This window comes from Diaporthe citri (genome assembly GCF_014595645.1).
Source record: "Diaporthe citri strain NFHF-8-4 chromosome Unknown scaffold_1, whole genome shotgun sequence".
Lineage (NCBI taxonomy): Eukaryota > Fungi > Ascomycota > Sordariomycetes > Diaporthales > Diaporthaceae > Diaporthe > Diaporthe citri.
The window spans coordinates 9,135,045-9,161,036 of NW_025064846.1; the positions used below are offsets into that span (position 1 = coordinate 9,135,045).

Below are 25,992 nucleotides of genomic sequence, written 5' to 3' on the forward strand. Positions count from 1 at the left end.
TGGCTTGGCGCCAGTGTTCTACGACCAACGAGAGGCCGAGCTCCTGCGTTAGTCGCTTCACGGTAATGTATAGTGGCCGCGACTATGCATGTCAGCTTACCGCATTGCAAATTGTGTACTTATTTATATCCGGTTGGGCGACACAAATAGACCAAACGAACCCAATGTGCGGCTTCAATGAACACTCTCAGGCAAGTCCCTTGAAACCCTTCAGCCAGCATGTCCCATTCGCCACCTTGACCAGGATCCGCCACTCCGTCCGGGTCCGGAGTCTGTGATATCTCACACAACCGCGGTCTCTCATCCAATGGTATTCCGCTTCCCCACAACATAATGTATGTCGGTAAGCTTTTAGTGCGCTACTCACCTTTCGGAATTTCTCCTAAGACAATGCGCGGTAGAAGCAGATGGGCCAATGGCATAAAAAAGTTGGCTCTCTAGAAGTGTATACTGGCCTCAGCTTCGCATAAGAATTCGGTGGTCGCATTCCTGTGTTAAGAATTGCGAAGACTTGGGGTATCCTAGCTGCATGCGCATGTGCGGTACTCGCATCTTCGCCTATAAACCGCTGTCACTCTTTGCCAGGAGGTAACTCATGGGTCAGTAGCACAGTTGTCCCTCACCATAGTATTCCTCATGATAAACAAACAACATAAACAACCGTTGCTCGTGAAGCTTGCGGATTAAATCGCCACTCCAAGCCGAGAGGGTGGATCAGAGAAAAACAGTGCCGAGGCAGAACAGGCACTTTCCCACACTCGTGATTTACTTGTACACATTGTCAAACAATAGAACGTACAATTGAATGTGATTAGATGCTGATTTCAAGCTGCACGATCGAATTTGCTGTCACGTGAGTGTGATCGATATTTTGCGTCTGAGAAGTTGAATTAGATGCTCAAGATATTTGTGGATGATGTCAACCGAGTCTGGGCATTTTCACTTACATATCACTTACACATGCCAGCATATGACTGCTGCCTAGAATTGCGGCCCAAGGACTCTTGGAAGAGCGCCGATGTCGAATGGGATTTGAGGAGCTACCCGAACCGGAGCTCGGTGACGGTCGCAAAAAAAAAATGGCGCCACTGGAAGAAGAAGCAGAGAGCTCGCCGATCCAAGCTCCGGGCCGACCGGGGAAGCGAGAGCGAGCTGATGGCGCGGCGGTGGCTGTTATCTGATCAATCTGATAAGATCCTTCGCAGCCGAAAAGGGGAGCCAAGACACGAGCGACGGAATGTTGCAGGGTAGTCCCCTCGTCTAATAGGATCGCGGTGGGGAATACTCTGTCTTGGTGGCCCAGTACTGTCCATCCTCCCCCCACCGGAACCTGCTTGCCCAGGCCAGACTTGCATGTTCAAATATGCTTAAAACGGTGTGTCCTTCCGGCCTGGCTGGTGTTCCGTCTGGCCTCCACAATGCGGTCCCTAGCAGTTTCTCTTGTTCGCGGCCTTCTTTTTCTTCCCAGTCGCTCCCTTGTGCACAAGTCACAACTCGCCCTCTTGAATAATAGGTGGCCATCTACCTGCCTTTCGCCAAGGCATACCTCGAGTTTCACCACCATGGGTTCTCAGTTTGATGCTTCGGAGTTGACGCCCTTCAAGGTGCTCGTCCTCGGCGGCTGCTACGGGGGACTGTCCGCTGCGCTCAATTTAATAGACCTTTCGGAGGGACGCGCCGCGCGACAAGGCAACGGAGCCGTGCCAGGCCATGATGGCAAGATCCCAATCGATATCACAATTGTCGATGAGCGAGATGGTTACTGTATGTTCGAAGGACCCCACCACCACATCTATTCCACTACACTGAGGCCGGGCACTCCCAAGGCTTCACTGTCTCAACCATGTGCAAAGTTTTACACAATTTCGTAAACTCCAGGGCAGAAAGCCTTGAGATCGCCTGTCACTCAGCCAGAAGTATGTACTAATAATATTCCAAAGACCACCTGATCGGCTCCCCCCTAGCCCTCGCAGACGACGCCTACGCAGCCAAGGCCTGGGTCAGGTTTGACGACATCCCCGCGCTCAAAACGCCTAAGATCACCATGATCCAAGGCAAAGCGACGGGCGTCGACCCGGCCAGCAAGCGCGCCACCGTCCTCGAGACGGCCACACAAGCCCAGAGGGACCTGGCGTACGACTACCTCGTCGTGGCCACGGGCCTGCGCCGCGCGTGGCCCGTCGTCCCGCAGTCCCTGTACCGCAAGCAGTACCTGACCGAGGCCGGCTCCCACATCAGCGCCGTGACCGACGCCCCCGCCGGAGTCGTGGTGGTGGGCGGCGGCGCGGTGGGCATCGAGATGGCGGCCGAGCTCAAGGCCGTACGCCCGCAGACCCGCGTCACGCTCGTGCACTCGCGCGACAAGCTGCTCAGCTCCGAGCCGCTGCCGGACGAGTGCAAGGACAGGGCGCTCGAGCTGGTGCGGGACGCGGGCGTCGAGACGGTCCTGGGCAGGCGGCTTGCGGGGACCGAGGAGGTGACCCGCGAGGGCGGCAAGACCGTCACCGAGGTGACCTTCACCGACGGCCACAAGATGGACGCCAGCGTCGTCATCATGGCCGTCAGCAGGTCCGTGCCGTCGACCGAGTTCCTGCCCGCGGCGGCGCTGGAGGAGGAAGGGCTCATCAGGGCCAGGCCGGACCTCAGGTTCGCGGGCGAGGTGCCCAACGCCGACGTGCACTTTGGTATCGGCGATGCCATCAAGTGGTCTGGCATCAAGCGGTGCGGCGGCGCCATGCATATGGGCTACTACGCCGCGCACAACATCCACGAGCTCGTGCTGGAGAAGCTCAAGGGCACCGCGCCCAAGTTCCTGGAGCTGGGTGAGATACCGCCCATGATCGGGCTGGCTGTTGGCAAGAAGGCTATGTCCTATAGCCCGGGCCAGGGCGTGGATTCTGGAGAGGAGGTGATGAGGGTGTTCTTTGGCGACGACCTGGGTTTTGATATCTGCTGGAGGCATATGCGCCTCGGTCAGGAACTTGGTCCGCCCAAGGGCAGCCCCGTTGAGGGCTGATGGGTTTGAAGAAAATGAGGACCAAAGGGGATTATCTGCACAATATGATGGCGTTTATATTGGAGTTCATAGGCAAAACTTATTTGCTTATACCTTCTTGGACAATATAATGGATTTGATCATTACTCCGAAACCAATACGAAACGTTCTATGTTCTTCATTATGAATTTGTTATAAAGTCAGCCGACGGTATATACAATAGATCTTCCCACAATCTGCCGCGCATCACAGCTTTGGCACCAAGCCAACCAGCGTCCCGCCGACGACCTTCTGCTTCCTCTCGCGCTCGTCCTCGGCAAGCGGGCAGATCTGGAAGAAGCGCTCGCGGGAACACCTCATGAGGGCGCCCCTCTTGTGCGGCAGATCGACGAACTTGTCGAGGCCAAAACCGTGGACGAGGTCGTACGCCAGCACAGTGGAATTTGTGAACTTGGGGTCACCGACGACCTGCATTGTGCGCGGGTCGTCGAGGAACAGGTAGTGCATAAGACTGCTCCACCACGCCCCAACGCGATGGGCGCCACGGTACCGCACATCGCCGACGAGACTGTGGCGACCGCGGTCAAAGTCGCTGGTGCTCGGGTAGTACGCGCCCAGGGGGTCCTCGCGGGCCCAGTACGTCTCAAAGTACGCGAAGAAGACCCCGTCGAACGCCGCCAGCACCGCGAGCCGGTGCGGGTCCGCGTGCGCCCGCGCCAGGTAGCCCTTGTGCTGGTCCAGCGTTCCCGCCTCGTCCCACCCGGCGCTGACGCGCGGGTCGTTCTGCCACGCGTGGAACAGCGCCACGTGCGACGGGTCGCCGTGGTCCAGCGCCACCATGCTGAAGGTCTCGCGCAGGTGCGGCACCCACCGCGAGTACACCGTGCTGCCCGGCCGCGGCTTGGGCGCCCGCCGCGGGTGCCACGCCTGCGCCGCGCCCGCGTCTGAGGTCATCGTGTATGTGAGGGCCGGGGCGGCTGCAGAGGCGTACACCGTCCCGGGGATGTCCGTCGGGACCCAGGCGCCGCGCGCGCCGAAGGGGGACCCCGCGCCCTGCCAGAAGGACGCGCGCAGCAGGACCAGCTCCTCGGGGGCACTGGCGCTGGGGCTGACGCCCTGCGGGTGGTCGACCGCCAGCATGGTGGCGCGCAGCTGGTTTGCGAGGGTGTCGCTGCCGGCGCCGCTGAGGCTGATGCGGATGAACTCCTCGTCCGGCCGGACGGTGAACAGCACGTAGATGAACAGCCACGTCTGGGCCAGCGTCGGGGCGGCGTCACCGTCCCAGACGAGGCTGGACGAGGGTGAGCGCCGGGCGCGCGCCCATGCTGTGTTGTTGGACTGGGGCGGGAGCTCGCTGGACTTGAGGTCCTCGGGCTCGCTGAAGTGGAGACTCTCGCTGTGAAGGGGCTCTGGGGGAGTCTGTGTCTGGGAGTCGGGTTGTTCAGGTGTGCTCAGCTGGTGCAGCTTGGTCGAGGAGGATGATGCCGCCCTGCTGGAGGATGTGATGAAGTATGGGGTCAGGCATGGGTGTGGAAGTTTGATCACCGGGTCAGCCGAGGCCCAGGTTGCCAGCGAGAGGCGTGCCATGCTGGAATCGTAGATGACGCCAGTCCGGGGGTCAAGATGTTGTCTAAAACAACACAACCGAGGGCTGGTGAGTTAGGATTTGATGAACACCCTGATGGCGCAAAAGAGAGCTGCCAGGAGGTTATCACCGCAGAGAAAATGTCCTCTCACCAGAGATCCCACACATCGGGCCGCCCACCAAGGAGGCCCCGTTTGATGAATACATCTCGTATCGAAGCGACACCCACCAGGCTCGCACAGAGTTCCAGGATCGACTCTTGGAGCCTGGATCAGGTACAGCCGATGAGCCGAGCAGCCGAGCAGGGCTGGGTCTTCCATAACTTGCTCACCCTCGCAGGCCACGGTCAAGGATGGAGGGTCGTCTCCCTCAAATGACGTTGCGCCCGAGGCCGACCTGCTCCTTTTTGTCTAGGGGCAAACACGACGTGTTCCCCATCATGCCGGGCTCCAATGCCACATGTGCCCCCGGACGGGGCGTGATTGGGTGGGTATCTGGGATCTTCAAATGCTGCAAACACTTCAAAAACCTGTCACCGGAAGGGCGGCGCAGGCGAGTGCGACAGTTGCGACAACCCCAACGGGGTCCCTATGCGCGTGTACTTACCAAGGGGAGGCTTGCATTAGCACGGATCTGATAACTTTAGCGGGACAACCGGCCCCATCCTACTGCGGATCTGATAAAAATTTCATCAAGCTAGCGCTGCCTGGGGGCGCCGATCTCGCTGGCCTGCGCGCCTGAGTACGCGGACTTTTGGGGGTTGGACTGATCAGATAAAAATTCCGGCGTGGGTCGCACCGAGGGCTAAGCCTTTCCCAATGCGACGCCCGAGGCTAAGCATTTCTGACTGGGACCCCCCCGTCCGTTCGGATTGGCTGGAGACCTGTTGATCGCTCGAGACCCCCCGTGAGGATCGTCTTGGCTGTTGCTGTGCTTCGTGGATCGTGGGTCACGGTGGAAGCTTCCAATTCGAATGGAAAGGTGTCGCTTACCCCGCGGGAACGTACCGAGAGAAGATCACGGTTCACAAGGCTCTGCGTGTGTTGTCTATCTCTAGCGATATCTCCTTCTCCCCCAACGCCAAATGTAAAGTCATGTCTAAATCCAAGGAGAGAAGACACAGATAGCGCCAAAATAAATATGAACATGAACGATAAAGAAAAAGAAGTGAACAAAAAATTCAAAGCTTGGCCTCCTTGCCCACCCCCTTGGACAGGATCTCCTCGCCGAGCTTGGCCAGCTCAAACTTGCGCACCTTGCCGCTGCCCGTCAGCGGCACCGTGGCCGGCACGCCGCCCTCGCCCATCCAGAAGACGTGGGCGGGCGCCTTGTGCTTGCCCAGCCGCTTGGTGACCCAGTCGCGCACCTCGGCCTTGGTGAGGCGCGACTCGGCCCCCTTGGCCGTGGGCTTGCTGTCCAGGAACGCGCCGACCACCTCGCCGTAGTGCTCGTCCTTGAGGCCCACGACCACCGCCAGCGACACGGACGGGTGCGCCATGAGGCGCTCCTCGATCTCGAGGGGGTAGATGTTCTCGCCGCCTAGACGGTAGTGTTAGCACTGTGTGTTTATGCAACGACCATCTCAGGTACGCGGATGGTATCAGTGGGTGTCAATCCCGGGAACTTGCCTCGAATAATAATGTCCTTGAACCGCCCAGTGATACTACAGTACCCATGCTCATCAAACACGGCCTCGTCGCCCGTGTGAAGCCAGAGCATGCCGTTCTCGTCGCGCGTCATGACCTCGGCCGTCTTCTCGCTGTTGTTCCAGTAGCCCGCGCACAGCTGGTACCCGCCCATGAGCAGCTCGCCCCTCTGGCCGACAGGAAGGGTGTTCCCGTCGCGGTCGACGATCTTGGCGTACGCGTGCGGCATCAGCGTGCCCACCGTGCTGAGGCGCGTGCCGATCGGGTCGTCGGTGAAGGCGTTGAAGCACGTCGGGCTGGCCTCGGTGAGCCCGTACGACGACGTGAACTCGCTCATGCCCAGCTTCGACACCAGCTGCTCCATCAGGTACCGCGGCACGGGGGCCCCCGCGATGATCCCCGTGCGCAGTTTTAGTTTTGACGCGTCCAGGGAGGCCGCCTCCGGCAGCGCGAGCAGCGTGTCGAACATGGCCGGCACGCCGTGTAGTGCTGTGCACTGCTCCTCCTGGATCGCGCGGATCGTTGCTGGGCCGTCAAACACCTCGGCCGGGTAGACGATCTTGGCGCCGTGGGTTATCACGGCCAGTAGCCCGAGCACGAGGCCGAAGCAGTGGAACAGCGGCGGTGGGCAGCAGAGGACATCGTAGTTGGTGAGGCGCATGCGGTCGCCAATGAAGCGGGAGTTGTTGACGATATTGTGGTGGGTGAGCATTGCTGCCTTTGGGTTGCCCGTCGTGCCGCTCGTGAACTGGAGGTTACACACATCGTACGTCGACACCTTAGTCTCCTGACTGTACAGCTCTGCTGGGTCTTGCTTGCTCCCTTGCAGGATCATATCCTCATATGTCCTGTAGCCCTCACTCTCCCCCCTGAGGATGACCACCTTGGGCGCGTTGTCCTTGGCCGCTACCTGTGCGAGCAGCGGCTCGTTGTTTGTCCTTCCGATCTTCTTGGTCGTGAAGAAGACCTTGCACGCGGTGAACTCAAGCCCGTATATGGCCTCGGAGGGTGTGTATGTGTTATTGAGAATAACGAGGATGCCGCCGATCCTCACCACTGCGAAGAAGATGGCCGCATACTGCTCGCAATTGCCAGCCATAATGGCCACCCGGTCGCCATGTCGGATCCCTTCGGCGAGTAGGGCCCGCGCGATAAGGCTGGACTGCCGGCGGAGGTCGTCGTATGACCAGCGGGCGCCTGTCCACGGGATGCTGATGCAATCTGCCTCGCCATTGTGCTGGCACTGTAGTTCGAGAAGCTCACCGAGGGTGAAGTCGCTCAAAGGAGGGTCGACGGGGCCATGTAGAATCGATGGGGTCTCGCGCTTGATTATGGGCTGTTCGATAGCCGAGGGCAAATTTTGTGTTGCCATGGCGGGTCTTGACGTGAAAGCTTCCTCGAGCTTTCGAAGTATTTCAGCGAGGTCTCGATGATTTCGATCCGTTTTCACTGATACTGCCGCCAATTTCTTGAGCAGTTCTGTACCTTAGCCGGGCTCTGCGAGAATGTCTTCAATAGTACATTTTCAGCAATTTGGCCACCCACGTATTGAGTGCCTTGCTCCTCTCCATCACGCCGGGGGCTGCTTGGATACTCGGACCACGGCATCGAGGAAATATGGGCCCGGCCGTGGCTGCCGTGAAGGCAAGGGAAATGGGCCCCCTCGGGCAATATCCCACACTTCTTCCAATTTCATGGACCGAAGTGGGCGCAAGCGTCCCAATCGCGCCAGTCGCAAGCCTCAGCTCCCCTTCGAGACTGCAGACGCCGTGGGCCTGACACATCTTCTCTCCTTCTTTACCCGTTCGAGCTGCATCCCACACGCGACCCAGGACGGGATCATCGCCATGCTCCGAGCCCGAGGCCGAGGCCAGTCGGCAGCCAGGCCGTCTAGGCTGCCACATGCAGTTAGCGAGGAGACGCAAGGACAAGGGTGGCCATGCAGTTCAGATCCTGGCCCACGCCAAGAGATAGTGTGCCTGAGACAGCACTTCATCAGATGATCTGATAAGATTCCCACACCTCCATAAATACCCTTGTACCCAGTCTGATGTGGGATCATCTCGAGGCCCGGTCTCGGCGTGGATGGTGATCGTGTCGGCACGACCCACACTTGATGGGACGTAATGGGACCGAGGAGCTGGGTCCAATCTCAAAAAGCTCTGCAGCCACTCGGCCATTACGTAGGCTTCCGCGTATACAATTGTGTGCGGGTGGCCGGACTCTCTCGTATCGCCGAGCGCACATTGGGTAGGAACAGCCCAATTGAGTCATTACCAAGTAGAAGGTGGGAGGTGGCGGTCTTTCTGGAAGACCATGAGGTGAGCGAGGTGCTGACAAGATGATTACATAGACGTGGGGACAATCAGAATGCCATGCTTATGGCTGCTTTAGAGCCCAGTTCTTGCAGCACGCCGCGGATCAACGCCATAGGTGTGCCCTCTCACACCACGCGGCCCTTGACTTGCCTGAATTGGGATACCTTCACATCCTTCCAGACCACAACAGCGGGTATTGCAATCAGCAACACGCCCAATCCGGCAAGAACCATGCGCCGCTGAGCAGTAGTGTACGCATAGATAATTGCGTCTCGCACTGGGCTGCCCACCGGATAACTCAGCTGCCGCTGCAAATCCTCGTAGATCACCGTGACCTGGTCCTTCGAGTCATCCGGCAGGAGCCTCAGCAACTCGGCGTACACAGTGTTTGTCCATATGGCCCCGGGCACAGAACTTCCGATGCCAGAGCCCACGGCGCTGGAGAGGCCGAGTAGTGCGATGAGTGAGGCCACCTCTCCGTGTTTTGCAACAGCCATGACGGCCATCTACATCGTCATCACGAGGGTGCCACCACCAAGAGCCTGGAGTATCTGTGGCAGGACGACCCAGAACAATGGCGTAGGCGGCTGCCTGAAGAAAACCATCAGGACGCCGCTCATTATCTGCACCGGCACAGCAAGTAGTGCAAGCCACTTGAAGCGGTCTGAGGATTTGATCAGCCACCCAGCCCCGAAGGCCCACAGGCCGCTCACGATGGTGTATGTGTTGTTGACATATCCCGCTTGGTAGACAGAGAGCTGGTGGACTACCTGCAGGTAGGACGTGTAATAGCCGTCCCAGCAATAGTAGGCGATGAATAAGCTGGCTGACAGGACGAAGGAGCCGATGACATTACGGGAGCACAGAAGATTAAACGGCACGAAGGGCTTGGGGGCCCAGTAGCGTTCAAAGAAGACAAAAGCAGCGGTCAAGATGATTCCCAGCATCAGCATGGAAACTACTGATGCTGACCACTTGCTCCCTGCTGAACCAGCAATTGAGAAAGGTAGGAGGAACAGGGTCAAGCCAACACCCAGTAGCAAGACGCCAACGGCTGGACGTTGTCAGCGAGGTACTTGAGATGCGCAAGATTTAAGCACTACCGTCAAATTCAACAGAATAGTGCCAGATAGCCTCCGACCAAGTCCGTTCGCTCTTGGATGGCTTGAGAATCCCGAGCTTCTTCGCCCGATTTGCATTGACCTGGAGAATAGCAAAGACAGGGAGTGCAACCAGCGGTATGAGAACGGTGAATAGCGCGAAAGCCGTCCGCCATGAGCTGTAATGGAGGAACCACTGCGCAGCAGGCGGCCCCAGGAAATTGGTGACGATGGCTGGAGACCCTGCAAAAGCAAAGGCCAGGGTGCGGTCCTGGAGCGAGGACGTGTCGGCGACGATGATGTCGATGATGTACGTGAAGCCACTGAACCCAACGGCGTGCAGGATCTGGGCCGCCGCGTAGGTGGCGGCGCTGCTGCAGGCGGCCATCATGGCAAGCCCGATGGTGGCGATGGCAGCCATGGCGGCGAGGCCCTGCGGGCGGCCCCAGGTGTCGATGATCTTGGCGACGGGCAGCCGGAGGACGCCGCTCAGGATGAAGGAGGCGATTCCGATGGCTGGGATGAGCGAGTGGGCCGAGAAGTCGCTCACGACGAAGGGGAGGAGGTTGGCCGTGGTCTGCTGCTCCATGGAGGTGAGGCAGAAGTTGAGGAAGATGAAGGCGTAGGCAAGGACCAGGGCTGATCTCGTCCAGACGAGGGTGACAGCGTTAGCCTGCTGGACGCCTTCTTGTGCCTCGGTGTCCGGAGAGGCCTTGGGCGGGCTCGTTTCAGCGAGGAACGCTCCATCTTCGTCAACGTCAGGGCTGTTCTGGAAGCCATCGTCGTGTATGCTGGAAAGCAATGGCTCTTGGGCTTCGGGATCGCCGACGCGATCGCCCATCTTTGGCAGGTGACGGAGGTGGAGAGCCACGGTTAACAAGATTTCGGAAGGCAGGGAAGAGGAGATATTTGGAAGAAGACATGAGACTCGGACCGGCTGGGCGCAGAGAATATATAAAGTGTTTGGAACGGGCCAGGGCTTGCCTGGTTTATCAATCGATCTGATAAGATTCAGAAGGATGCGAGAAGGAAGTCAGGTGGCGCGGAGTGCAAGACTTGGCTGCTTGGCTTCTTGGACGCCGATCAAGAGAGAACTTGAGCCCCCCACGCCGACTCCCTCACGACCCACTCGCCCAGGGAACCGTGGACAAGATGCTTGCGGTCGCTTGAGAGTAGCTTCTGGACATGTGGCAGACGAGTCTATGGTGTAAGGCTGATAGAAGGTTTGCCGGGACACTAGTACATACCCACAGTCGATCATTCAGATTCGACGTGGAAGGCCCTTGCATGTGGTGGGTTACACAGTCCAGTATTGAGTACCAGCAAATGATACCTATACTGCAGCTGCCGTGTGTCGCATGCATGGCAAGATCGCCACGCCTGCTTTGTTGGCCGCCCAGGACGGCAGTGAGATGAAGCGACGCCTTGGCGACAGATCTCGCTGATTCAAATGTTGGCCCTGTATCTGTCGTGAAAGTGCTGGTTATCGCCTGTGTCCCATTTCGCTCACCGTTCTTCTGGCGATGGCTTCAATCAGTCAGCCCGGCGACGTGGTCGGCAAGTCCGGGAGGGGTTTTAGTGCATCCGCATCCTGACTGCAGTATTTCTAATACATGTCTTCAGTAGGGCTTGACTACAAGTCGATCAGTAAGCTTGAGAGCACCACATCCACAGCGTCCCCAGACCACTGGGCTGTCAACGGCTGCGGGGATGGGCCAGCCCGCAACCTTAATGACTGCCCGGGCCTGTCTGCTTCACAGGCTCCCCAGCTCCTACCCCTGCTGCAGCTGCTCTCCAAGCCCCACCTGCGGTGGTACTCTCATATGCAATCAAACGTTCCATTTTGGCGCTAGTAACCTGCATATAACACCTTACATTAAAAATCGTATGCACTTATTATACCATTAGTTAATACCTTTAATATTATTAATTTATATATTAATTAAGGTTATTATTACTGCTAAAAGCCTATATATAAATTGCTATATATAATAATTACCCTTAAATATAATTTCTCGCCCTTTAACTTATTATTAAGGTTTATAAAAGCTATTAATGCCTTATTAAAGCTTTAAGGAAATATAGTTAATGCTAAGCGTTATTTATTTATATATAATCATAATTAATGAAAGTATTTGCATATTATAAGGCCCTTAAGTAAGGCTATTATTATTAATGCCTTAAAGTTAATTTTATATAATAATTACAAGCCCTTAAACCATAGCCCTTATTATTAATTATAATCTTAATTTAAACGTTATATTATCTTTAATAATAATCCCTTAAAGTTAGTAAATATAATATTTATAAAAAAAAGAATATTATATTTATGGCATTTAGCGGTTTTCTTATAAAAAAGACTTAAATTATTATTAAGCTAAAAGCAAAGCCTTTTTCATTATTATTAACAAAGCTTACCTAAAAGCTATTAATAAAGAGGAAGCCATTACTGCTAAAGAAAATACTCTTAAAGCTATTATTATTATTATTGCTATTGAAAAGTAGCCCTATTAAAAATAATAAAAAGGAGCTAAATCCCCTGCCTTATAATAATAAAGACCTTTTTATTAACCTTTTTATTAACCTTTTTATTAACCTTTTTATTATTAAGAATAATAATATTTAGAAAATTATTAAAGAGATTATTATTAATAGCTTTCTTAATAAAGATATTAAGATTAAGTTATAAATAAATATTAAAATTATATTTTTCTTTTTTTTAATTAACTTAGCTAATTAATTTAAAAGTATTATTTTACTTATCCCTTTAATAAAATATTTAAAAAGGCAATGCAATAAATTTAGCAATCTTTTTATTAATTAACTTAATAAATAGCTTAAAAAGTTTAAAAAGTAAATCTTTAATAACCTTAAGAGTTATTAAGTAAAGTATAAATTCCTTGTTATAATAATATAATTAAAGAAAAGTAATATATTAAAACTTTTATATTTTAATTAATAGGCAGTAAATATAAATATTAAGATTATTTAAAAATTAATATATAATCTTTAAAGTAAATTAAAAGCAAGGCAATATATACTTTAATTATTATATATTTCTTTTAAGTATTTCTTATTCTTTATATTATTTTAAGGCGTTAGCAAAGTTTAATTATATTATTATTAACCTTTAAGGGCTTTATTAATATTTAATTTTGCAAAATTAAAAATGTTATTATTATAAAAGTAAAAAAAATAATTTATTTTAAACTAAGCAATTTAATGCTAAGATTAGCAATATTTCTTAGCTAAGCAATTAATTAAGTTTCTTAGCAAGGTTTATAAAAATTAATATTATGCAAGAAGCTATTATTGCTTAAAGAAATGTTAAAACTAAGCTATTTACTTAATTAAGTTAATAGCTAAAGTATTATAATAAAGAATATTATTTTAATTATAAAAGGGAGTTAAAATTAGCATTATAATGCTTTATTAAGGGGGATAAGATATATTTATTCTTTATATATAAGGACTTACTTAAATAAGCTAATTTAATTAAGAAAAAGCAGAAAAGGGCTTTTTTAAATTATATTCCTAAAAGTATATATAATTAAGTATTATTTTGCTTAATTAATTAAAAGTAAGGTAGTTAAGCTAAAGTATTTAATATTCTTTTAATCCTTAAGCTAAATAATAATATTCTCTTAGCTATATTAAGGCGCTTAAGTAAAGCTAATATGCTTAAGTTAAGAAGGGGTAATATAAGCAGCAGGAATATTATTAATATTAATAAAGGCAATAGTAATAGCAATTAGCTTATATTAATATTTATAAATGCCCTTAATGGCTATTTAATACTCTAGCAATTAGCTTTATTATTATTAGCATTATAAGTAGCTAAGCATGTATATATATTGCTTATAACCCTTTCTTTTATTAAAATATTAATAATAAGGGTTATATTACCTTTATTATATTATTTATTAATATTTTTATTATCCTTAATAATATTTAATAGCCTTAAAAATAATAAGTTATTAAATAACTTTCTTTAATATATATGCCGTTAAAGGGCATAATATTATTAAGAAAAGCAAGAAATAAGTTACTTAATTATAAAGCTTTAAAATATAGGCTTAAGTATGCTTAAGGATTTTTTAATATAGTTAAATAAGTAATTTATTAATCATTAATTTAAAAAGGATTTAAAAAGCTTTTTTTATTAATATATAAAGGATTTTATATAGGAATATAATATATTAAAGAAGGGTATATTAAGCTTATTAGCATCTTTAAGGGTAATTAAGAGCTATAAAAATAATGCTGCTATTAAAAGTAATTAATTACGGCTTATTTATTACATATAAAAGGGTATTTTAAATATTACTTTTATTATTATAATAATAGTAAGTAAAAAGTAATAAAGTTAACGTTAATGCTTATAATATAATAAGTTTTATAAATTAGCTTAACTTATTTATATTTATTATGCTTTAATATAAAATATTAATTTCTTTTATAAATCTTATATTAATTATAATAATAATATTATAAATAAAAAGATAAGAAGTTAAATTATTTAATATAAAAATTATATTATATTTATGATTTTTTTTAGTAGTGTTATAGCAGTTTAAAGTTAATGTATATATGTATTATATTTGCCTTAACTTATACCTTTTTTAGCTATATAAACTACTCTTTTTATTACCTTTTATTTAATAATAAAAAGCCTTTAATGTTTTAAAGTAATGGTAATTAAATATATTATATAATTAAAAGGTTATAAGTTTAATTTTATTACTTTAAATTATTAAAAAGGTTATTATTATTAAACTTTTTTTTATTATTTAATAATATTTGCTTATTACTTTTTTATATTATTAATATTTAATAAAGTGATTTTATAAGATATAATTATAATTTATAAATAGCCTTAATATTTAATAATTAGCTAATATACTTTTTATTTAAATTAAAGCTAATTTAACTTAATTATTTTATATTAACGTTAGCCCTTTATTTAATTACTTTATTATAGGTATTAACTTATATCTTTCTTTACTTATAAGGCTATTACTTTTTAATGAAATGCATTAATTATTAATTTAACTTATTAATTAATTAAAATAGCTGTAATTAAATTAAGTATATAATAAAGAGATTGTAAGTTTAATTATAAGTGTGTTAATTAAGCATTAAGCTAACCTATAATTAATGCACTTTTTGCATATACCCCTTATTTTAACTACTTAAGGCAATTATCTTCTCAATATTATATATATATAAAATATTGCTTATTAAATAACATAAAAATAAAGCTATTTAATATATAAATTATATTATATATATAACTTTTTTTAATAAAGGTATAAATGTATAAAGTTAATTGTTTAAATGTTAAGTGCATTAATATAATGAATTATTATCTTATATATTAAGTATATTTAATTGCCTTTAAGGTAAAAACCTTTTAATAAGTATTTAAGAATAAATAATAACATTAAGCACTAATAAGCGGGATACCCCACTAAGCAGGATACTTTTCTATAAACCACTTTAATTTAACTTCTTAACGCGTTTTTTCGCATTATATCTTATAATAAATAAAATAAAAGAAAGCGATATTTAATTTGCTATTTAAGCTATTAAATTTAACTTAAAATTAAGCATTTAATGCATAATTAAGAAATATTATATCCCTTATTTAATACTTATCTATAAAATAGCTAGCTAAACTATATAATGTAATACCTACCTTAATAATAAGAAATTAATAAAAATAAAAGAAAAGGTATTTATTTAATATATACTTAATTGGAATTTCTAAGGATATTTGCTTATCCTTAAGAATGTAAAAGATATAATGAATTCCCTACTTTGCGATTATAGCAATAGCGCCGTTAAGATTAACTAAGTAAAAAGACTTATTTTATTAAAATTATATCTTAAAATATGCATTAATTATATATATAATTATTAAAAGGCCCTATATAAAGATTTTAATGTAATAAATATATAGTTTAATTTTATATTTAATATGCATAATAAATATAGTATCCTTAATTGCAATACTTATAACTTTAATAAGTTAAGCTTTATAATAAGTATTAAATTACTTAAAATAATAATTATATATTTTAATTAATAAGGATAAGTAAAATAAATATAGCTTAAGAATTAATAATAAGTAATAGCTATTAAATTAATTAATAAGGATAAGTAATATAAATTATTATTTTTAATTATTAAAATTAAAATATACCTTGTAAGCTAATATATTAAGGGCGGCCTTTTAAATAATTAAATAATTAAAATAAGCTTAAATAAATAAATAAGTAATGAAATTATTATAAAATGGATTTAGTATTTTAAAAAATATATTATATTATATATAAAGAACGTTTATTAGCTATTAATTCTTAATAGGCATAGGAGCTATTATTTTATAAATTTTAAGTAATATTGTAAGGCAAAAAACATTATTATTCTTTATATACCTTTTTATTTATTTTATTTACTTTAGCTATTAAATATTAAGTATTTTAATGCATTAAAGAAGGTATATAATATAGAAATTGCTTAGTTTAGTAAAGTTTAAATTATATATATTAATAAGATTAAATTCTTTCTTGCCTTTTATATTACATATAATAAGGTTTTTAAGTTAAAAACTATTAAGAAAGGTTTTAAAGGAGTAGATTTAATCCTATTTAATTAAAAAGCTATTCTTTTTAAGCTAAATATTAAGATTTAAATATTAATTATTATATTAAGCTCCTTAATCCTACCTATACTTTAGGTTTCTTAAACACTATATAACTTAATATAAATAGTTTTTTAGTTAACTTTTATTAAGGATTAAATCTCTTATTATTAAGAAAGCTTTTTAATATTAATTTTATTTACTATTAATTAATTATTAAAAGATATATAGTTATTAACTTATATAATATTCCTGTTAATATAGGAAAATAAGATTCTTTAAAAGGTAAATGCAATACTTTTTAAGCGTTAAAGGGCTAAAAAAATATATATATAGGATAAAGGAGTACTTAATATATAAAAGGTAAAAGAAATAATTAATAAAAAGAAAAAAGGGAAGCGATTAGCTAGTGAAATAAGTAGTGGCGTTAAGGAGTTGATTTGCGGTAAACCGCCTAAAAAATGATATGGTAATTATGGCGAAACTAAGTATAATGCGCGAACCTATGAGAAAGATGTAAAATCGTTTGTAAATTCCAATTTTAATTGAATTTAATTATTTTTTTTATTATGATGTTGTAATTTAGGTTGTTGTGCTGTTGGTATTGAAAAGTGTCCCGCTTAATGGGGTGTCCTGCTTGTTAATGCTTGACGTTATATTATTTAATTTATTTAATTAAGTTTTTTTTTATAATATACTTTTTATAAATATATGCCTTATAATTATTAATATATATTATATTATAATTAAGGCATTATAATAAACTTAATTAATAAGCATAGTAATATATATTATTAAAAGCACTTAAGTTATTTATATATTATAATGCTTATAATAATAATTAAAGCTTAAAAAATATATATATTATTAATATATGCATTAAAGTATATAATTAATTAGCTATTTAATTAATTTAAGCTTGCTTTAATTTAGGAATTATAGCCTTTTAAAAGTAACCCTGAATTGCTTTTATATTTAAAACAACCTTATATATTAAGTTAATAAAAAATTACCGCCAATCCTCTTACATATGTTATTAATCCTTATAATATTAAAAGTAGTAATAAATATGCTTTTTTAAATTATTAAAGAATGCTTTAATTAAGTTAAGATTAAGTAAGTATAAAGGTAAATATTTAAGCTAAACGCTAGCTTTATTATATATTTATTAAAAGTTTTTATAAAAGTAGAAATTAGCGTTATTTATTATTAGCATTAAGTTAAGCCTTAAAAATAGCAATATTTTAAATAAAACCTTATTCTTAATAAAGTTAATAAAGCCCTAATTATTTATATTACCTTTATATATAAATAAACTAAGTATGCTTATAATTATAAGTATTAAAAGTACTTAATGCTATATATTATAATCTTTACTACCGCTAAATATAAGTTTCTTTAACTTAATGCCTTTTAGTAATTATCTTATATATTATAGCTTATTTCTTTTATTTATATTAAACTTATTAATAAAGATAAACTAGTTTGTATAAAGTTTTTAAGTTTTAACGATTTAATTAGCTTAAATAAGGTAGTTTTATTAAATAGCGATTATACTTATAATCTTTTTATTTTATTTAATTCCTTTAAATGCTTAGTTAATAATGCTTTAAAAAATAAATAAATTAAAGTTATTTAATAATTATTATTATATTTTATCTTAATATAAATTGTTTTTTAAAGTAAGATGGTTAAGGAAAGCTTAAGTAATGAAAATATATATTAAAAAGGGTGGATATTTAAGACTTAAATAATATATATTATAATAAAAGTTAATTAATTAAATGGCCTTATATAAATTGCTTAGCTTAATAATAATGTTAAATATTAATTTTTTTTTCTTAGCTTTTAAATTTATTAGTTAAAGCACTTTATAGTTTTTATAATAATAGCATTATTTATTTAGTTAATATTTAACAACCTTTAAATTATATAAAGCTTTAAGGGGGTTAGGTAATAAAATATAGTTATAAAATTATTATAAATTAATTTATAATAATTAAAATATATAATATAATAAAAGGTATAGTATTATAAGGGTTATGGGATAAGTAATTATTGTTAGATCTAACCAACGGTGAATATACCGTGGCTAGATGGTTATATGGTGGAGTTACCGTGAATTTACCATAAATTAGTGAATTTACCGTAAATTTATTGTAAAGACGGTAGATTTACCATGAAACCGTAAATTCATCATATATGCACAGGTAATATAGTGGTAAATGCCTTAGGCATTAATATCCATGGGTTAAAAAACCAGCCCCCGCTATTAGCTAGCTTTAAAGGAAGAAGGATTAAGATATTATTATATTAATTATTAGAATTAACTATATATATAAGGATTTTACCATAAAGGAGGTGTAGAATTTAATAATTAAGAGTTTTATTGCCTTAAGCTACGTAAAATGGCTGATGAAAATAATTATAAGACTTAAAACGCCTTTTTAATTAAGTTAGAAGAGTGGCGTAATTAAGACCATGAATTTAATCTCTAAGTTGAGATCTATGGACTTAAACATTATATTCACGATTAACTTAAATTCCTTTTAAAGCCGCAGAAACTTGATATATGCCTTTAAAAGTATACTAAGACTGTTGCGGCCGCTTAAGGTGCGGTTTCTTAAATGATTAGCGGATTTAATATTGAATTAAACGATTTTGAAATTATCCAAAAGAAATGATAGGGCTAATGGCTGCTCTCCGACCTTATTAATGCCGGTCTTAAGATATATAATTTTGACCTTTAGGGGTATAAATTAAAAGAACTAGAGTACATTAAGGAATAAACCGCCGTTTAGAAGCTATGTAAATGGGTGCTTTAAATAGTTGCCCTGGATTATAAGTTAAACTGCTGCTTGTTTAGAATTCCGCTTTAGCAGTAGTACTTGAATTTATAATAAAGGTGTGGATTGTTATGAATAGATGATTAGCTATAAATAAGAGCTTTGTATAAGAATGCTTTGAAATTATCAAGGAATTTAAAAGAAACCCCGGTTTGGATTGATAGATGGGAATCTGCTATGTCTAAAGCTACTTAATAAGGGATTGCTAAGGCAAGATAGATTATTGCATGGGTTCCTGATTTACTATAAGCCATATAAGGTGTAATGCTTATATGGATAATTATTTTCCGGTAAATAAGAGAATAAGAAGTGGTAAATGGAAACCTTAAATTTCGGGAAGTTGGGAATTTCCTTCATAAGGAATTGCAAGCTTTAGGTATGCAGCATAAACCTGCTAAGATTATTAAAGGAGCATAGGTAATTACTTATAATGGGAAAAATAACTATAATAGTGAAGAGGACGCTTACACTATTAAGGAGATGAGCTTATATTAAAGAGGCCTAACTAAACCCAGTTTACTATATGGATTTAGTTAGTATTGCAATAAACGCTATTAATCTTGGGTATAAAACTTTAAAAAGGTATATGCGGCTTATAATAGGAATTATGCCCTTGCTAATTGCTTTTATGTATTTCTGGAGAAAGCATTTTTATGGTTTAAAAAGAGTTAAAGAACGGAAGAAAAGGTGCGTAATGCCCTTAAAAATAATGCTAATCTTTAAGCCTAGGTTTAAGCTATTTAAGGCTTAAAATTTAAATCAAAATTTAAGACTTTAAAACCCATAAAGGAGGAGCTAATATAAGAAATTAAAGATTAACTACCGGGATATTATATTGCCAGTATAAAGGCTAAGGGAGTTTTTATTGTGAATATTATAAAAGAATACCCTTTAAAGCATTTAATAATATTAAATCCTGCTAGTATGATATTAATTATAAATACTAATGAGTAATTAGTAAATTTACGGCCGGCGATTTATAATAACTATATATAGTTAGGAGATTAATAACTATTAATCATAGTATATGGAATGATGCTTATGCAAGCCGAAACTTTAATTTTATATTTTGAAAACGTCGCCCTATGTTTATGAATTCTAATTACCCTTGTTTTATTAAGGTAATTATGAAAAAAGGGGATATTTTAAGATAACGAGCATAATTTAATTACTTTAAGATAACGAGATAAGTTAATTCTTTATTTACTTATTAATATTTACGGTTAATATATTATTAAATATTAATTTAAAACCACTTAAAGTTTCTTTAATATATAGAGAAAGAAATATATAATGTTTATTAAGAAAAGGCTACTTATAAGCGAAGCCATTATTTAGTATGGATAATTAGGTTATTTAAGATTAAAAGCCTTAAAACACCTAGTAAATTCATCTTAAGGGGTGTGAATCCGTGGACTTACTACTGTAGAGTGTAAAGCATGCGCTCTTATTAAAATCACGTGGCAAATCCGTTAATCGTTAAGGGAGATCCGTGAATAAGCAAGTAAGAGAATTGCAATAAATTTCCATGACTATAAAAAAGGGATTTAAGGCTATACATTATAACTTCTGCTAATATGCAAAGTTATTGGATTTATTTAGGATTACTACCTTATAAGTTAAAATAGCAATATGTTATGCAATATAATTAAATCTTTTTATAGCATAATGGAAATCCAGCATAAAACAAAGATTAAAACGATTAAGTGTAATAAAGAAATTTTTAGCTATAAATAAGCAGTAAAGAAGTTCCTAAAGTTAAAACATATTAAAATTAAGCCCTTAGCATTAAATATATAGGCTTAAAACAATGGTGCTAAGCGCTTAGGGGGTATAATTAAGGAGAAGATATAAGCAATGCAAACAAGCTTAAAGCTCCCATACTCTCTATAGCCGGAAATTAAATGCATAACGGTATATCTTAATAATTAAACACCAACATATAGCCTGGATTAGCAAACACTATACTTTAAATTTTATAAAGCAATTACTAAATAAATGGGTATCCCATAATTAGATTTAAAACCAAATTAAACTTACTTATATATCTTTAGCTATAAAGCATATGCCATAACATTAAATGCTTAATTAAAGAAAAGATAATATTAATGATTAAAGCCATGAGCATGAATTAAATATCTTATAGGCTATCATTCCTTAAATATTTATTAAATATAAATTCCCTTTACTAAGAAAATCATTAATATAAAAGATGTAATTTTTAATAAATATAAAGTATTTAATGGTAAATAGGAAGGTTTTAAAAATAAACTCCTTATTACAAACATTAAGCATTTCGCAAAATGAATAAAAGAACATGCCCTCCTAGAAAATGATAAAATACCAAACCTGAAAGGAGAAGATTTATTTAAAGATAATTCCCCGGAAAAGACCTTAAAGGAAGGTCAATTTATAACGGACCGCGAAAGTAATACTAACGAAGAAGGAATCCCGGAAGGAGATATAAAAGACGCTTAAGAAAGGCGATCCGCAGCGGACTGAGAAAACAGCGCCTATATGAATGCAAAATTTAAAGTGCTCCCTACACCGCCGCAAACTCCTTTATTAATACTTTTAGCCCATGCCATTTAAACACGATTAAACAAAGAGATTCCATTAAACGATAAATTCACCGTAAATATATCATGGCAATCCATATTCATGGCCGGCATTAAAGCTGCCCTAATGGCCAGATTAAATAAGAAAACACTAAACAAGGCATAAATTAAGAAACGCCTTTATTAAGGGGTGAAACTGCATAGGAACAATCTCCCTAAGCCACCAAGATAGTATAAAGATTTAAAAAATCATTCATTTGGATATCTATTTAAATAAGCAGAAGCTAATTATTTATAAAGCTATATTAAAATAAGATTATAAACCAAGATTTAAAAATAAAATCCCCGTGTGGTAAGAAAATAAGTCCTAAACTACATATAGGTATATATATATAAATTTAATAAACATAAAGTCTTTTAAAAGTATAAGGCCCGTTTAGTTATTTAAGGAAACTAGCAGATAAAAAGATAAACACAAGAAACTTATACTGCAACCTTAGCAAGCCAATCCTTTTGCATATTAATAGCAATAACGGCGAAATTTAATCTTAAACTTATATAATACAATATTATAAATACATTTATTTATATTTTAATTAATTAAGACATTTTTATATAAATGCCATATAGATATTAATAAAGAGGAACCATCTTATTGCTAAATAAAGCGCTATATAACCTTTAGATCTTACCATTACTATAGTAAAAGGAGTTCATAAAAATCCTGGCTCAATATAAATACCGGCAAATACTGCATAAGCCATGCTGCTACATAAAGAAGAGCGTTATTATTTTCTTTTATATAGACAATATTATCATTGCATATCAAAAGAATCGTTAAAAACAAGTGGATAAGCTGGAACAACAACTCCAAGAAAAGTACAAGATTATTAGAGGAAATCCAGTCCAATGGTTTCTTAATATGGAAATCATCCAAGATTGTGAAAATCGCCGGATTTAACTGGCCCAAACCGCATATATTAAGAAGATTGCTAAATTAGCTAATAAAATAAATATCTTCCATAAGGTTCCTATAACTCTTAAAGAGCTATTACTAAGTATTACCGCTGCCTTAAAAGCTAAAGTCTACTTATTCTAAAAAAAAATCGGTTTGCTATTATTCGCTGCCATATTTATATAATTAAACGTTGCTTTTGTTATATTATAATTAGCGCGATTCCTAACCAATTTAAGTTAAAAACACTATAATGCCGCTAATAAAGTGCTATTATATCTCCTACACACCAAGCATCTTGCCTTATGTTTTCAAAATCTAAAGGGATTTACTATTATAAGCAATGCTTCTTTCGCTAATAATTCCCTAAATAAAAAGAGCTTATAAGCATTTATTATAAAACTATTTAAAGGACTTATTAAATAAAGAGCTAATAAGCAAGACATAATCACAACATCCACCATAAAAGCCAAACTACTAACCTTAGCATAAGCAGCAAAAAAAACATTGTTTATTAGCCAGCTTTTTACCAAGCTATTTATTAAATTAAACAATAAAACAATTAAAATTAAGTGCAATAATACTCAAACCATTAAGTTAATAAACTCCAAGATCACTACGCTTAAGATCAAACTATAATATATGGATATTCATAATCATTAGCTATAATAAGAAGTGCAAAACGGAAAAATCACAATGGAATATACACCATTAACATAAATAACCGCAAATGGATTGATAAAGACGTTGCCAATTAGGAAATGGAAAGGATTTCTTTAATAACTCGGCATGCAGAATATTAAGAATAATCCATATAAGGGAATATTAACGGAAGATACATTCATTTAACGGCAGTTAGCAATGAAAGATGGGTAAGAGGTCCAAACTCTTAATGCCTGCTCGCCTAAGGGGGTGTGTCAAATCTAACTAATGGTAAATATATCATGGCTAAATGGTTACATGGTAAAGTTACTATAAATTCACCATAAATTAGTAAATTTACTATAAATTTACTATAAAGATAGTAAATTTACTATGAAATCGTAAATTCATTATATATACATAGGTAACACGATGGTGAATGCCTTAGGCATTAATATTCATAAGTTAAAAAACTAGCCCCCGCCACTAGCTAGCTTTAAAGGAAGAAGGATTAAGACATTATTATATTAACCATCAGAATTAACCACACATACAAGGATTCCACCATAAAGGAGGTGTAGAATCTAACAATTATACTTAATAATTGAAAAGGGCATGGTATGATAAGTATATACGATTTTTGGTGTGAGGTGTTATGTGCAGGCCACTAGCGCCAAAATGGAACGTTTGATTGCATATGAGAGTACTGTGTGTATCCAACTCCTTACCAACAGGCAAATCCTCCTTTGTCGAGCCACGCAGCTTTTGCATTTCCCCTCTTGCCTTGCCTTCACTTCTTTTGTTCCCCTGTCCTTGCCTTCACTTCCTCTATTCCCGGGTGCTTGCCTCGGCCTGCCACCCACTTGTCACCGCCGTGATGGACTTCCTCAATACTCTTCTCCAACGGCCCAGCGTCATCGCGGACCGTCTCCAGGACAATGTCACCCAGCCTCCAGCCGTCAACGCTTCCGTTAGATATGGCCTCACCCAGCAGCCCGTCGCCAGCTCGACCGCGTGGCTGGTCGGCGTCCCTGCCGTCCTTGGTCTCTGGGTCATCCTGTGCTCCTCCCTCCGCTTCAGGAATGAGAAGGCCATGCTCCGCCGTTATAACTACCCAACCCGGGCTTCTCTCGCCAAGATGACCAACGATGATGCCCAGCAGATCGTGAAGTACATCTTGGACTACGGATTCCCGCTCATCTATAAGCTATCGCTGCAATTTGGTCTCTTCAAAGTGAGCACCTAGCCTGTTGAGCCGCTCCTACATGCTACTACAGCAATGACTGACCATGTGATCAGACCTACGCCTTCTCTACGATTTCTTCCCTTCTGGCACACACCAAATCCTTCTCGGATCCCACTATGGCACCTAAGCGTTATGAGGATACGACTATTATATTTGGCGATTTCAGCGTCAACCCGCCTACATCTGAGCGCGCCATCCAAGCCATCGCACGAATGAACTACCTGCACAGCCCCTACAAGAAGGCCGGCAAGATTTCCAATACGGATCTGCTCTACACCCTTTCAGTGACTATCATCCAGCCCATCGAATTCATCGGGCTCTATGAATGGCGTCCCCTGAACGACATGGAGGTCTGCGCCATCGGCGCCTTCTGGAAGAGTATCGGCGACGCCATGGAGATCGAATACAAGGGTTATCTTACCCAGGACGACTGGAAGGATGGCATCGAGTTCGTCGATGACATCACCGCCTGGGCCAAGCGCTATGAGGTTAACGACATGAAGCCACACCCGAGCAACAGGACCCTCGCCGACGCGCTAATAGGGATGCTGCTTCCCTTTATCCCGGCAGCTGATTTCGCGATGCAGATCGTGACCGTACTGATGGGCGACCGCATGCGTGAGGCGTTCATGTATCCCCAGCCCGGACTCTTCGCCTGCTTTGTGACATATGCCTCTCTCATCCTCCGCCGCTTCATCCTGCGCTACTTCTGCCTCCCACGCCTGAAGCCCATAATCTTTTTCTCCGAGGAGGCTGACCCCGTCACCGGCCGCGTCAAGCACTTCGACTACCTGCTTGAGCCGTTCTACAACCCCTCGACCTTCTGGAGCCGCTGGGGGCCGATAGCATTGGTCTTCCGCCTGATGGGGGGGACGGTTCCCGGTTCGCCGGAGTTTTTACCCGAAGGCTTCATCCCTATGGATTTGGGGCCGAAGAACAGGATGGGCAAGGGGGCTGAAGAGATGGAAATTGATATGGCGAGGATAAGGGCGACACGCCCTTCTGGTTGTCCATTTTCAGCTCACTTGGCCTGAGTCTGTGCTTGCTTGTCTATCTGCTACTGTCTTTTGGGTAAGGGTTTTTCTCCCTTTCCGAATAGCCTGTTTGAAGCTTGCGCGAGGTGTTATCTATTTATGAACACAAGGTGATTGAATTTCTGTTTTACGATATGCGGATACCAAAATGTTGTTATTCCATCGCTATGGTCCAAGCAGTCTGTATGTACTCTTGCGGCATGATAGCGATGCTGTCTTTGCAACGCCTTGCGTGGAACATATCTTCATATGCTGGGATACGTTAGGCAGAAACCCATAAGCAAATGCGTAACGAGCATGCACCGTGTTCATCATCGTCATGCAATGCACGAGCGCTCAACATTCAGACTTCCAGTTCCTGCCAAGTTCTCACTGTCTTCCATGCTTGGTCAGATACAAGACTGCTTCAGGACATGGGCAA

General features: G+C 41.1%; 5 protein-coding genes across 5 annotated transcripts; 2 read left to right on the forward strand and 3 right to left on the reverse strand.

Moving 5' to 3' along the window:
• Nucleotides 1-1,562: 1,562 nt before the first annotated feature.
• On the forward strand, nucleotides 1,563-3,016 carry INS49_002372 (uncharacterized protein; the record flags this gene model as incomplete). Its single annotated transcript, XM_043163185.1, has 2 exons — nucleotides 1,563-1,764; nucleotides 1,941-3,016. The coding sequence occupies 2 exons, from the start codon at nucleotides 1,563-1,565 to the stop codon at nucleotides 3,014-3,016; spliced, it is 1,278 nt and encodes a 425-aa protein (XP_043031691.1).
• A 225-nt stretch (nucleotides 3,017-3,241) lies between these two features.
• On the reverse strand, nucleotides 3,242-4,582 carry INS49_002373 (uncharacterized protein; the record flags this gene model as incomplete). Its single annotated transcript, XM_043163186.1, has 1 exon — nucleotides 3,242-4,582. One exon carries the CDS (start codon nucleotides 4,580-4,582, stop codon nucleotides 3,242-3,244), a length of 1,341 nt encoding a protein of 446 aa, XP_043031692.1.
• Nucleotides 4,583-5,760: 1,178 nt separating this feature from the next.
• Nucleotides 5,761-7,598, reverse strand: INS49_002374 (uncharacterized protein; the record flags this gene model as incomplete). Its single annotated transcript, XM_043163187.1, has 2 exons — nucleotides 5,761-6,119; nucleotides 6,248-7,598. 2 exons carry the CDS (start codon nucleotides 7,596-7,598, stop codon nucleotides 5,761-5,763), a joined length of 1,710 nt encoding a protein of 569 aa, XP_043031693.1.
• A 1,071-nt stretch (nucleotides 7,599-8,669) lies between these two features.
• Nucleotides 8,670-10,485, reverse strand: INS49_002375 (uncharacterized protein; the record flags this gene model as incomplete). The annotated part of the gene is made up of 3 exons (XM_043163188.1): nucleotides 8,670-8,982; nucleotides 9,055-9,598; nucleotides 9,648-10,485. 3 exons carry the CDS (start codon nucleotides 10,483-10,485, stop codon nucleotides 8,670-8,672), a joined length of 1,695 nt encoding a protein of 564 aa, XP_043031694.1.
• A 13,683-nt stretch (nucleotides 10,486-24,168) lies between these two features.
• INS49_002376 (uncharacterized protein) lies at nucleotides 24,169-25,571 on the forward strand (the record flags this gene model as incomplete). Its single annotated transcript, XM_043163189.1, has 2 exons — nucleotides 24,169-24,525; nucleotides 24,591-25,571. The coding sequence occupies 2 exons, from the start codon at nucleotides 24,169-24,171 to the stop codon at nucleotides 25,569-25,571; spliced, it is 1,338 nt and encodes a 445-aa protein (XP_043031695.1).
• Nucleotides 25,572-25,992: the final 421 nt, after the last annotated feature.